General features: G+C 59.9%; 2 protein-coding genes across 2 annotated transcripts; both read left to right on the forward strand.

Annotated features, from left to right (window-relative positions):
• The first annotated feature begins 8,036 nt into the window (after window positions 1–8,036).
• Window positions 8,037–8,694, forward strand: LOC104835535 (C-C motif chemokine 4-like). Its single transcript, XM_010573565.1, has 3 exons — window positions 8,037–8,109; window positions 8,302–8,416; window positions 8,589–8,694. Exons 1-3 carry the CDS (start codon window positions 8,037–8,039, stop codon window positions 8,692–8,694), a joined length of 294 nt encoding a protein of 97 aa, XP_010571867.1.
• A 1,355-nt stretch (window positions 8,695–10,049) lies between these two features.
• On the forward strand, window positions 10,050–11,200 carry LOC104835536 (regakine-1-like). The gene is made up of 3 exons (XM_010573566.1): window positions 10,050–10,122; window positions 10,586–10,703; window positions 11,101–11,200. The coding sequence occupies exons 1-3, from the start codon at window positions 10,050–10,052 to the stop codon at window positions 11,198–11,200; spliced, it is 291 nt and encodes a 96-aa protein (XP_010571868.1).
• Window positions 11,201–12,816: the final 1,616 nt, after the last annotated feature.

The following is a 12,816-nucleotide window of genomic DNA, read 5'->3' on the forward strand; positions in this document are numbered from 1 at the left end:
CCCAGCACCCATCAGCAGGCATGAAATCCCCCCCCCCCCCCCCCCCCCCCCCCCATTTCACAGCATCCATGGCTCAGGAGATGCTCGAGAACCAAGTTGGCCACAAAACCCCGGCTGGGAGAGTGAAGCTACCAGGATGACCCTGGCTGCAAGAGGATGTGGCACCATGGCTCACCGGCCGGCTGGCATGGGCTGTAGGGACCAGCACTGGGATGGAGAGAGGGGTCGAGGCAGTGCGGGGGGTCCCCAGCACCATCCCAACCCCAGCCCCCAGCCCCACATCCTCACCTCCGAGAGCTGGTCCAGACCAAATGCCCAGATCCAGACACCCTCACGGTTGCACCCACAAAGTGCTTCGCTTCCACAAGCAATAGTTTGACTAGGAAAGGGCTGGGAAGAGCTTTTGGGGACTGCAAAAGTGCTGCCTATGTGCCTGTCCCGCAGCTCCCTGGTCCTGCCTGCGCCTGGCCCAGCAGGCAAGGAAAATCCATCACAGCTTGGCTTTTACTGCCCTCTCCAGTCCCTCCCCAGCAAAGGCAGCTCCCAGAGAGGGAAATAACCTCGAAACATGGGAGAGGGGGGCCCAAAGCCCAGGGCTGAGCTGTGGTGGGACCCCCCAGCCCAGCTCTCCCCCCCAGCCCCAGGGCTGGCCAAGGCGAGCCCTCCTCATCCTTCACCCTCTCCCAGCGCCCACCTCAGTGTCAGGGACCGTGGTCACCCAGGACGAGCTTCCCACGAAGGGTTGGGCTGGAGGCCGGGGGCTGCTGCGATGTCCCCCAACACAGGGGACACGGTCTAGGAGGGGACCACAGTGGCACATGGAGTGTCCATCCCCTCTCTCCCCAACCCGCCATCCCCCAGCCATTGCTGTCACTTAAAAGGATTAGTCATTAGGGATTAATAGTGGATTAGACACTCGGGAGCATATGGTTTAGACACCGAGGGCAAAGCATTAGCACGCAGCCGAGCAGCGTGGGCAGGGGAGGGCAGCTTGGGGGGCAGCTTGAGGGACAGGCTGGCACCTTTCTGTCCCGCTGGCTGTGGCCAAGAGGCAGAGAGTTTCACAGGCACTGGGGCAGGAGGGGATTTCAAGCCCAAAGGAGAGTGAGCATGGACCACAAGGTGGAGGAACCCAGGGCAGGGGGACAAGTCACCTCCAGCATCCCCCCCACCCCGGGGCAAGCCCCTGTGCCCTGACCCTGCAGGGCACCCCAGGCTGGGCAGCCCCCAGCAGCACTGCACTCCCTGAAAGCCCCCCCTAGATCACCCCTGCACATCCCCTAGGAAAGTTCAGTTCCTGACCCCCTCTCTGCAGAAACTCTCCAGCTCTGTTTGCCACCCTCAGCAGCCAATTCACCGGAGCCGGAGGGGGTAAAGATGCTCTTTTTGGAACATCCTGAATCACTGAAAAGACTTTTTTGCAGATTTTTTGGGGGGGGTAGCTGTTTCAGAGACACAGCACCCAGGTCTGCCATGAGTTATCCCTCCCCTCTCTCACCCAGCCCCACAGTGGGGGGCTAGGAAAGCAGAGCCTTTCCTTTTGGGGGGCTCCTTCCCTTCCTTCAGGGTCCCTGTGCCCTGATCTCGGGGCCAAGCCCAGCTGCAGGCAGCGCCGTGCCCCCCCGCCGCCGCTGCAAGCCCCCACGTGCCCACGGAGCAGGTCTGGAGCACATGCAGAGGATGGATCCCTTTGCTCTTAATCTCTTTCTATCTGCTAATTAAATATTGATGGTAGTTAAATATTCATAGAACATTTTGGCTTAGAGTTTTTATCTGTCTTCAGGCAAACGTGAGGTCTTTGATGTGTTATTTTTCTGGTCACCCAGGGTCCCAGAAGCCTCCAGACTTGTCAACACTCTTTTGAGGGTTTTTCCCCCCCCTTTCCACATATGGCTGGTAGAGAGTTTCAATTCTTTCATTGCCAGCTTCTTTTCCCTCTGTATCCACTTTCGTATTTTTTTTTCCCAGCATGGAGCATTTCATCTCCCCCTGAGGGATGCCAGCCCCGGGAGAGCTGCTCTCCATCCCCTGCACACCACAGGGAAGGAGAGGACGGCCAGCGGCAGAGATGGCACTGCCACGGGATGTGGGGATGGGGCTGATTCCCCCCCTGCTTCTTCTTCCAGGCTCCTGGATTTCTCTCCAGATGATTCCCATGGGACCGGGGGTGTCCAAGAGCCTCGTGGTGTCTCCAAAGGAGAAGAACCCGAGGCCGTGGGGCTGGCTGAGACCTGCTGCTCTCGGTGCATTTCCACCGGTCGGGAGAAGCCCCGGTGGGTCCCTGCGGGTGGGGGGACCATGTCTGGGCCCCGGGAGCACCCGGGTAGCACCCCAGGCTGGGGACCCCAAGGTGATGGAGAAGGAGCACCATGGCCCGGCCAGGCCATGAGGGGGGAATGGCACCGGCAGCTGTTCCTTGGGCAGCACTGACATCTTGTGCCAAATGGAGGAAAAACATCAGCCAAGGCTTGGAGGGATGCAGAAACCCCTCCACTGTTGCTGTGCCCCAGGCCGGCCCCCCAAACTCTGCTCTCCCCTCCTCCGCCCAGCCTGGCAGTGCCAGGGCAGCCGTTCGGTGGGACCAAAGGGCTCCCATGGGCCAGCACCTCACCTGGCTTGTGGTCCGGCCGCTGCCATGAGCCCCGAGTGAGCCCCAGGGTCCCAAAACCAGCAAGGGCCAGTGAGACCCAGCTCTGCACAGCCGGTGCTCATCCCCATCCGTGCTGCTACATCAATGCTTCTCACTTCTAATTTTCCTCACAGCAGACTCAGAGGGACGGTGGGGAGGAAGGGCTTTCCCACAGCAGACCTGGGAAATATTCACAAAAGTATTTTAGGGAGATTTCCAAAAGCAGCTCATGCTAAGGGGAAAGGGTGGCCATGCCGGGGCTGCTGTATGGCCATGCTGGTCCCAGTTCCCCCGGCTCAGAGCGGTGCCGGGGAAAGGATGCACAAGGAAAATACCCCGGCGTGGTCCTGGGACAAATGTATTCATCTTCCGCTGGGTGTCTTTTCCTCCCTGGGCAGGTGGTTTCAGAAAATATGTGTGAAAACTAACAGTCACTAATGCTGCAAAAGCAGATCGTAGCTGCTGATAGCCGCAGCCTGGGGAAAAACACCACAGGAACCCAAGGCTGGGTCATGGGGGGATTCGGGGTGGTGCAGCAGAGCCCCCCACATCCCAGTGATGCTGATCCCTGTTGCCCATCGCTGCCTCCCCAAATCCTGCCAGCACTGCCCAGCCCTGGGTCTTGTCCCTGGAGAAGATCCAGAGAGCCCAGCACGTCCCTAGTGTGATTTTTTTTATTATTTTTGACCCCAGCTCCTAGATGCAGAGGATTTTATGAGCATCTTACTTGTTCTTTTGGTATTTCTTCTTTTTTTTCCACCATTAAATGCTGCTTCTTGCCTTTTGGGTTGCTGGGAAATTGTGAGGCATGTGTAGCCTGCAGAAATCAGGGTGCAGATAAGGAGGCAGACAGTGCTTCGGGTTTATCTTAGTTTTAAACTCTGGGTTTTCAAAGGCCAAGTTTGGGGAGCGGGGCGGGTGGGGAGAAGAGATCACTCAACTCGAGCAGCCCAGCCCTGATCGTAATCTCAAGCAGAGGAGTTTGGTGTGAAATCAGCTTTTCAGCCAGGGCCGTCCCTGTGCGGAGGCAGCCAGGATGCTGGGGGCCAAAGGACACGGGAAATGAGTCAGGCAGCACACGGCGGGGCACACCGGGGACGGGGGAGAGTTCAGCCTGGGACAGCTGGGAGAGGACGAAACACCAAGGAACGAGCTGCCAGAACAGCACAACGTGGGTACCGCAAAGCCCCTTGCCCCGGGTGATGGGGAGAGGGACCGTCATCCCGGAGGAAAGCTTTTTGTCTTTGGAATCAGCTCTGCCACAGGTGCCCTGAGCCCCCCACCCACAGCTTTGGGTTGAAAACCTTTCCCTTTGGGACTGCTTTCCCCATTATGGGGACATAGGGTGACCCACATCCCACTGTTTGGCACTGGCAGCCGGGAAAGGCGGGGGGGCTGCCCCGGCACAGCCGCCAGCCAGGAGCAGAGCACAGACTCCAGAATCAAGAGAGGGTTCCAAAACCCCAGAGATCTACATGAAAGCCACACGATGCCATTCGTTTCTCTGGATTCCCAGTTCCCACAGCCGGGGAGCATCGCCACCAGCCTTTCCCCATGCCCAGGTTAGGCAGGCGAGAGCGAGACGGGCTGGTCGGAGCGTGGTGTTGCAGCTGCAGCTTCTTCCAGCAACGCCTGCGGTGTGTTCACCATTGCTCCCACATGATTAACGTGTCTGAAATCAGGGCTTGGCCATGACTTTCCTTGTGAAATCTCCCCTGGACAAGGATGGTGGCATCTGTTCCATCTTATTTCTAAGTGAGTGCATCTTCCAACAGCAGGAGATGGGCCCATCCCCTCGGTACTGGGCGATGTCCGCGCGGCCACACACCCACTCCCATCCCAGTGAGCATCTGCAGGGTGAGATGCAGATCTCCTCTGGGTTTTCCAGCCTTGGATAAAAAAAAAAACCCTGCTGCTTTTGGGGGAAGGTGGTGGCACCTGGGCAGGAGCCAGCCACGCTCCGCAGGGATGTGGGTGGCAGCCAGGGGATGACTATGAGCCACCTCTTTCTGGGGACAGGCGAGGGTGGACGCATCTCAATATAAACCATCTCTGCAAGCACCTGGGGAAGTCCCGGGTGGCCGGGGCTGGGCAAGGACCTTAAAAAAGGAAACAAGCACGCACAGGCTGTGCATTTAGTGGTTATGTCGCCATCAGCCCCAGCCAGGTAATGGAAAAGCTGATCCTACCGAGACAGAGATTTAAAAGGGAGAAGAATAAATCAAACAAATCCTTTATAGAAAACAGATCTGACCTGAGAAAGCTGCTTTGATCACATTCATGACTTTGGCTGCCCCAGCTGCAGCAGCCGTCCCGTCCCGCGGGCGCTGCACTTAGATCTTCCTCCCCCGGGGTTATCGATCAGCTGAAACGAGAAGTGCCGCAGCATCAATAAAGCATCTGCATACATGGCTGGAAAAGCAACTCTCACCCAGGGGCTAGCGGCATTTCCAAGGGGGGGCTGTGCCACCGAGCCGGCATCCCGGTGTGGCCGGCAGCTCTCTCTGGCAGCCCCAGCAATGCAGCACTCGCTCCGTGAGACGAGGCTGGGGCTGGTTCTGAGCACGGAAGGTGATGAAGCACCCACAGGCTCCCAGCGGAGGCGGTGGTTTCCTCAGGAACTGCTTGCGCTTTCTGTTCAAGGATGCAGAGAAGCCTTGGGGACCGATGCCCGCGTGGGTCAGCCGTGGGGTGGCCAGGGCCACAGCATCCACTGCTGTCCCCCCAGGGGCCGGTGGGATCGGGGAATCCTCATCCTGCCCAGCAGTGGAAGATTTGGAGCCCCTGCAAATTTATTGGAGGGGACAATGAGAGCTCAGCCCCCAGCAGGGTCCCATATGCCTCTGCCAGCCCCCAGATTTGCCACCTTCCCCTGCGCTTCTTGGCAGCAGGAGCAGGATCCGTCCCATATGTTTTGCAGACGCCGACACCTCCCACTCCTCCCACTCCCCCAGCCCTTCTCCAGCCCCCAGTACTCCCACCATGCCAGGGGTGGCAGGAGGGATTGGGGGATGAGGCAAGATTTCCTTGGGTCCCCCACCTGTATCCCCCATATTTCTCGGTGGGATTTTCCCACTCATGGGATTTCCCAGCAAGGGAGGGTGATAAAAGGTGGGGCCGGCAGAACCCCAGGACCCCACGCCATGGCTCTGGGAGAGGTGTCAGGCAGAGATGGAGGCTGGTGGCCTGTTGCCAGCAGCTCTGCTCCTCACCACACTCTGCAGCCAAGCCCAGAGCCGGAGATCTGAGTGCTAGCAAGGACCCCCCACCATGAAACGGGGGAAGAAAGGGAAGAAAAGGGTGTTTTTCAGCCCAGACAGCATGCGGGACTTGGGGATGTGCAGGGCCACCCCAGAGCAGAGACTGGATCTGCTCATCACAGCAGTGGGTCTGCCCATGTACCGTGCCCTTCTCTGCATCAAACGTGGGAGGGCTGATGACCTGTAGGGTGAAGACTAGTTTCTCCTAAATTCATCAAGAGCCACAGGAGCACCTGGTTGTGCCTCTGGCCCCTTTGAGCCCCCATGGACATCCCTGGCTCCGGTGCCAGGTCTGTACAACCCAGTAAAGCCCCGTCCTGGGCTATGTGGGGAGGGGAAGGGGAATATTCCTCCTGAGATACAGGCGAGCCGCAGGGACCTTGGGGTGCTCAGGGGCTGCCAGCTCCAGGGGACCAACCAGGGCTGAAAATCCCCCATGCTCCAAAATACCCCGTCTGCAGGGTCCGCTCGCTCCACGGGGCAGACACCAGTGCCGGGGCTCAGGTTGGAGGGATGCTGCAGGTGTTGGGAACGTCATCCCCGGAATTCCCCAGCCTGATGGATCCCAGTATTTTGCATGGGAGTCTTTAAAAGGGGCCTTTCCCAGTCCAATAACTCTCTTTTGTTTTCCTTGCGCTTCTGTTTCATTTTCTTATTGCAAGGAATATTTTCTACCCTTAGGAGGCTACATTTACCCCGGCCGGGCCAGGAGTTCCTCAGTGCGTGGGGGTAAGAAGGAGGATAAGAGGGAAAGGATGGATCCAGGAAGGGAAAAGCGAGCCAGGCAGCTGCACTGGATTGGGATCAGAGCGATCCGCTTTCCTCCACTCTCCCGAGTCTCCCCAAGGAGAGATTAAATGGGAGTTGGGGTGATGACGGGAAGGTGGTCTGCTCTGCCAGCCAGGCACGGAAACATGACCTCCCCCCTTGTCCGCACCCGCCAGCCCTGGGGCATCACCCAGCCCCGCTCGCTGCGCCCAGCTGTTACCCAGCACGCGCAGCCCAAAAAATTGAGGCTGATTTCTGGGAAATGGCTTTGGAGAAGAGCAAACGGAGGGACACATGCGGTCCCACTGTGGATGTGACCCCAGTTCCCATCGGGGTAGGTCCCTGCCCGGACCAGCACCCCATGCCCTCCCCAGCTGGATCTCCATGGCAGGGCTGCACTGCAGCCCAGGGTGGCCAAAATGCCGACAGGGTGCCATCGGCGTCCCCAGCCCTGCGTGGCAGGACGTGGCTGGCGGGCTGGCGGGGATGCACGTCTGCATCTCCCCACCGCTTCCCACCGTCCGCCAGCTGCAGGCAGCTGGGATGAATCCCGGGATTTGATGGGACCGGGGGGAGAGGGGGCTTTTTGGGCAGCTGTGGCCTGGCAAAATCCACTGGGGAAGCCCCAAACTGGCCCCTGCCTTTCCCAGCTCAGCACGGCCAAGAATGTGAGCTGCTGCTTCAGTGCTGGGGGGGGAGGGAAGCGGAGCCACCTGCCCAGCCTTTCCTGTCCCTGATGGGCCCCAAACACCCCTAAAACTAGCACAGAGCCATGTACGTGCCTGGTACAACCAAACAGAAGCTGTTTATGGCTTTTTTTTAGCGGGGAGGACGTATGCTGCCGCTTGTCCCCTGGGCTGGGATGCAAAGCGATAGGATGCAAAACTTTGGGGTGCAGGGGAAGGACATGGACCGTCGGGATCGTGTGCCGCTGCTGGGGACCCTGCAGGGTGCTGAGCCCTGTCCTGATCCCACCCAAGGGAGATGCCCCGACCCTCTCGCCCGCCCTGGGGCTCCCACCATGGGGCAGACAGCCTGCCCCAGGAATCGGGGTGCAGAGCCAAACTTTGGGAGCAACCACCAGCCCTAATGCTGGAGGCAGGAGCTCAGGAAAACACCCAAGTCCATCAGGGGCCAAAAGCACAGCCCAGGAGCAGGTTTCTCCCTTCCCAGGGCTGTGCTGGGAGGGGATGAGTATTGTTCACCCTCTGTGCTTTGGGACGTGGCAGGGGACCAGGTCCTCCCCCTGCCCCCACGTAACTGCTGGCCCTGGGGGAAGCCAGCCCCGCTTGTCCCCCATAAAAGCAGCCCGGCGGCCCTGACCCCAGCAGACGGCAGCTCTGCCCCGGCACCACCGAGCAGCCCTCCCACAGCCCAGCATGGCGAAGACAGCCGGGGTGGTCTGCGCCCTCCTCCTCCTCGCCGCGCTGTGCTGCCAGAGCCTGGCTCAGAGTGAGCACTGCCACCCGCTACATCCCCACGGGGCTGGGGGACGGGGACAGCCCCCAGGACCGTGGGGTTGGATTTGCTTCCCGCATGGGGTGTAAGGGGGCTCCCCCCAAAGAGCCGCTGTGCCCATGGTGGGAGGGCTGAGATGGGAGGTGGGGGTCTCCAGGCTAAACCAAGCTTGCATTGTCCCCCCAGGAGCCCCGGCCATGCCAGACAAGTGCTGCTTCAAATTCCAGATGAGAAGGATCAAGAGAGACAACATCGTCGCCTGCTACCCCACCAGCCCTGAGTGCCCACACGAGGCTGTGATGTGAGTACCCTAAACCCAGCCCTGGGGATAAAGCCCCTCTAGACCCTGCCAGACCCTGCGCCTTGCTTTGGTGGGTCCAATCCTGATCCTCCGTGCCTCCGAGACCCTCAGAAACTCAGGACTGGTGTCCCCATACCGCCACCCTGGTAAGTCCGTCTTTTCTCTGCCCTAGCTTCAGGGTGAGGAGCGGGAAGGAGATCTGCACCCAGGCAAGCAGGGCCTGGGTGAGGAAGTACCAGCAGAGCTTCCAAGTCAGCTCCTTCTCCATCCCCAGCTAGCGAAGCAGCTGGAAGCAGCATGGGGAGTCCTCTCTGCGGGGAATGAGACACCGCGAAGGTGATGCCTTTGCAGAGGTGGCTGCAGGGACACCACATTTGGATATAGCAGCTCATCGGGGACATCCTCCCCATCACGCTGTGATGACCCTCACCACCTCCCTGAAGGCAAAGGGCCTTTGCCATTCCTGGCATCCCACCGGGATGGGGTGTGCCGACCCCGTGGGGTGCTGGGGTCCAGACCCTCTGCCAGCCCCCATGCTTTCAGCCCTGCTTTGCATGCAGGCAGCTGCCTGTACCCCTCGCAGGCAGCAGCAGCATGCTGGTGAGGCTGCACTCGCCAGCCTGACAGCAGCAGAGGGGTTAAGGGGGAGCAGCTCCGCGGCTATTTTTTGTACGAAACACTGAACGGAATTAAACGTGATCTCACGCATGCAAACATCTGTCTGTGCAAGTGTCTGGGGAGGGGGCGGATCCTGCTGCCAGCTTTCCTGCCCGGGTGTTAAACCACATCTGTGAGCGCTGGGGTCAGTCAGGAGCCGGGAAGAGCCAAAGCCCCAACCATGTCTCTGCGAGGGGGTCCAAGGGGGTGCATGGAGCCAAACCATGTCCATGCAGGCTTTGGGGAAAGCCACCTGTGAGAGGGGCAAAAGACAGGCACAGCCCATGAGGAGGGGGCTTCCCACGCTCCTCGTCAGCCATCCTAATGAGTGGAGACCCCTGGCCCAAATTCAGACAGAGCTGTCCCTTGGGGGTCCCTGGTCAGGCCCCACCGACAGCCCACACTCTGTGGATGTGAGGAGGAGATGTGATGGGCACTGCCATGGTGACCGGCACCATCATGGGCACAGCCACCGCAATGGGCAGCCAGTGATGGGTCTCAGGGTGGGCTGGGGCGAGCCCGACCATCCCCGAGCCACTCACCCCTGTGCAAAATTGCAAGAGAGGCATCGCAGCTGACAATGGGTGGTTTTTGAAAATAAACTCGCCCCGGGCTTTGGCAAGTGTGAGCATCATCCTGTGTGGTTTGCTGGCGGCAACAACCAAACCCAAAATAGACTGCCGGCCCCAGTGCATCACCAGTGGCGCAGAGCTGTCGGCTGCTAGCCACACTTTCCAGCAGCCCTCAGGTACCGCAGGGGCTGGAGGGACCAGGAGAAGGAATTTCCATTCACCACTTGCCCTTTATTAATATCTCTGGGTGGTTCTTTCCCCGGGGAGAGTCCCAAGCTGTCATGGAAAGCCTGGCCAGGGGGTATATCACGCCGAGGTGCAGGCAGGAGAGTCAGGTAGCTCTCGGTGGCCTGGAGTCAGTAAGAGCTGCTGGCTGTTGGCACTGACCAAGACCCGGGTTGGACATGAAGGTCTTCTCCTTGGCCCTGCTCACCCTGCTGCTGGCGGCAATCTGGACTGGAAGCCAGGGTGTCTCCTGTAAGTACTGATGCTGAGCCTTTCCCCATCGCTGCCCCAGCGCCGGCCCCGGCTCCTCTGCTGATGGGGTTTTAGGGGGTCGGGGAGGGGGTCAAGAGCTTCAACTCCCGTTTCTGCTGTGGGTTTGGGGAGCTGAGGGGCATCACCGGGGGGCTGAGGGGCATCACCAGCTGCTCGAGCACAGGGCTGTCCCAGTCCTGTTCCAAAGGAGCAAAAATAGGCTTGGGGATGGCTTCAGCCTCGGTACCCCGGCTGGTGAGCTCAGTAATAACCCCCCACGGGCAGGGAAATGGGGGGCTCCTACCCTGGAGCAAAGCAACACTGCCGGGAATGCACGAGGGGGCCCCTCGTGGTGGGGGGGGAGCAGGAGAGTCCCCACGGGAGCACCTACACCCCTCGGGGCAGCACTCACACCCCTCGTGCCAGGCATAGGAAAGCACCGAGCCCTCTTGCCTCCTCTCAGTCCGCAGTTCCTACAGCATGTGCTGCTACCAGAAGATGTTCTTCCAGAAGAAAATCCCTGCCTTCATCATCAAGAGCTACCAGATGACGCCTCCCCACTGCTCCCGCAAGGCCATGCGGTGAGTACACCTGGCCCCCATCCAGCCTTCCTCCCCGGCACCCCGCTCCTCACCCTCACCCACCCACCTTCCCTGCCAGTTGTTCTGCCTTTGGGGATCCTCCAAAATGAGCCACCCCCAAAAGGTGCCATGGGTGGGGGTGCCCTGCCCTGGCTCTTTGCAGATGCACCCCCCACTCTCCTTGACACTTTATCCCAAATAGCCCCAAAATCCCCCATTTCAGCTGCCAGCCAGAAAAATGGGAAGGAAGCCAAGGTTTCAGAGATTGCTAAAAATCAGCACTTTGGGAGGATGCAGGGGGCAGGATGCTGCAGGCATCCCCAGGCTGGCAGGGGATTCCCAGGGCATGGCTGGATCCCGCACCCCCCAGCTAACACAGCCCCTCTCTCCCCACCAGTGTGGAGCTGCGGAATGGGAGGAAGATCTGCGTGGACCCGGAGGAGAGCTGGTTCCAGCAGTACCAGCAGAAGAAGGAGTTGACCAGCACCTCCACGTGAAGCTGCCTTCCATATAAGCTCTATTTATTTGCATCCCTCAATTATCTGTACGTTCTTGTCTCGTTAAGCTATGGAGCTGGCTCCATTCCCTCCCTCGCCATTGCCCACTTCACACTACTGTACATCCCTCAATGGGTTTTATAAAATATCTCATGCTGACCTACAGCTGGAGTGAGACGATATAAATCCCGCGGGAGAAAAGAGGGGTCACATCAGGGCTCAGCATCGCCGTGGGGACCCAGGAATAGTCCTGGAAGCCCCTGGAAGGGCAGGGAAACCCAAAGGGCTGAGGCTGAACCCCTCAGCTCCCCACCGAGATGAGGCAGCCCCTGCCCAGGCATGGATTTTAAGGGTGCCCTAGACAGCTGCCCGCCCGGTGGGATGCAGATCGAGGCAGGGATAAAGGCAGGAGCAGGCTGGCAATGGGAGAAAGGTTGGGTTTGGGGGATTTTAGGGGGGGTTGGGGGTTAGTTTTGTTTTTTCCCAGATGGATCAAGGGGTTAAACAGGGGTGGCTGCAGAAGGAGATGTGCCTGGAGGTTTAGCACTGTCCTTCAGCCCCGGCCAGACACCGGAGATGGACACCCATGGGGGTGGCCCTGCTCATGCCGGGAGGGCTCCAGTTCCCTGGGAATTACCTCGTCTCATGGGCAAAATCCTCGGGCAGCCTCAAGAGCCTGTCCACCCACTGTGGCAGCAAAGGGGTTGGCAAACGGAGGAAAGTGGGCCAAAACAGGCCTGTCAGTCATGTCAATAATTCCCTTAAAAACAAGAATTTGAAAACGCAGCTGCTTTTGGGCAGGTTTCCAGGGGGGCACAAGGAGGCTGGAGCAGACTTCATCTGCCTGGTTTCCATCAGGACTTTGGCCACAGAGTGTCGGAGCTAACTCCGTATGCCTGCTGTGACCGGTGGAGCAGGGTGAGAAGTGGTATTTGTGGCAGAACTGGGGATAAGTTGGGATTTGACCCGTGGCAGTGGTTTTCTGGGGGTGTCCGTGCCATGGCATCTGAGCTGGGCCAGGCCGTCCGTCTGCAGCCCCTCGACACGGCGATGCTCCGGGGCTGTCGGAAGGCAAATCCGCACCTGGAGCTTGCCGGTGGTGCTTCACGGCCGCCTGCTTGGCATTGCCATCGGGGCTCTGGCCACGAAGCTTCGCGCCCCGGCCTGGCTCGAGGCCGGTGGGGTGCTTGCAGCAGCGGCAGGGGCGGTGTCGTGGGGGCTCGGGGGCTGGCCGGTCCCCGCCGGGCACCCAGATGGAATCTGAAAGTTGCAGCCCCACGGCCGGCACTTCCCCTTCTGCGGTTTCCCTGCCTTCTCCGGCTCAGCAAAGCTGGACGATCCTGACATAATTTCCCCGTTATGATGCGCTCATTTTTGTTCCCTTGAAACCCTGCGCCCGCCCAGCGGCCGGGGATAAAAGGCGGGCAGCGCCGCAGGGGCTGAGCATCGTGCAGAGGAGAGCCCAGCAGCCCCCCAGCTCCAGCTCCAGCCCCGCTCGCGACTCCCTCGGCCCCCGCAGCACCATGAAGGTCCCCGCAGCCGCCCTGGTCGCTCTCCTCCTCGTGGCCGCCTGCTCCCCGTCCGAGGCCCATCTCGGTGAGTCCGGCATCGCCGCG

This window comes from Haliaeetus leucocephalus, unplaced genomic scaffold, assembly GCF_000737465.1.
Source record: "Haliaeetus leucocephalus isolate CR32 unplaced genomic scaffold, Haliaeetus_leucocephalus-4.0 Scaffold395, whole genome shotgun sequence".
Classification (NCBI taxonomy): domain Eukaryota; kingdom Metazoa; phylum Chordata; class Aves; order Accipitriformes; family Accipitridae; genus Haliaeetus; species Haliaeetus leucocephalus.

Bases quoted from the DNA above. Each gene is read 5' to 3' on its own strand.
- LOC104835535 (XM_010573565.1), top strand. From the start codon at position 8,037: ATGGCGAAGACAGCCGGGGTGGTCTGCGCCCTCCTCCTCCTCGCCGCG. The intron at 8,110-8,301 runs GTGAGCACTGCC...TTGTCCCCCCAG, and splicing joins CTGCCAGAGCCTGGCTCAGA to GAGCCCCGGCCATGCCAGAC. The intron at 8,417-8,588 runs GTGAGTACCCTA...TCTCTGCCCTAG, and splicing joins TGCCCACACGAGGCTGTGAT to CTTCAGGGTGAGGAGCGGGA.
- LOC104835536 (XM_010573566.1), top strand. From the start codon at position 10,050: ATGAAGGTCTTCTCCTTGGCCCTGCTCACCCTGCTGCTGGCGGCAATC. The intron at 10,123-10,585 runs GTAAGTACTGAT...GCCTCCTCTCAG, and splicing joins TGGAAGCCAGGGTGTCTCCT to TCCGCAGTTCCTACAGCATG. The intron at 10,704-11,100 runs GTGAGTACACCT...TCTCCCCACCAG, and splicing joins TGCTCCCGCAAGGCCATGCG to TGTGGAGCTGCGGAATGGGA.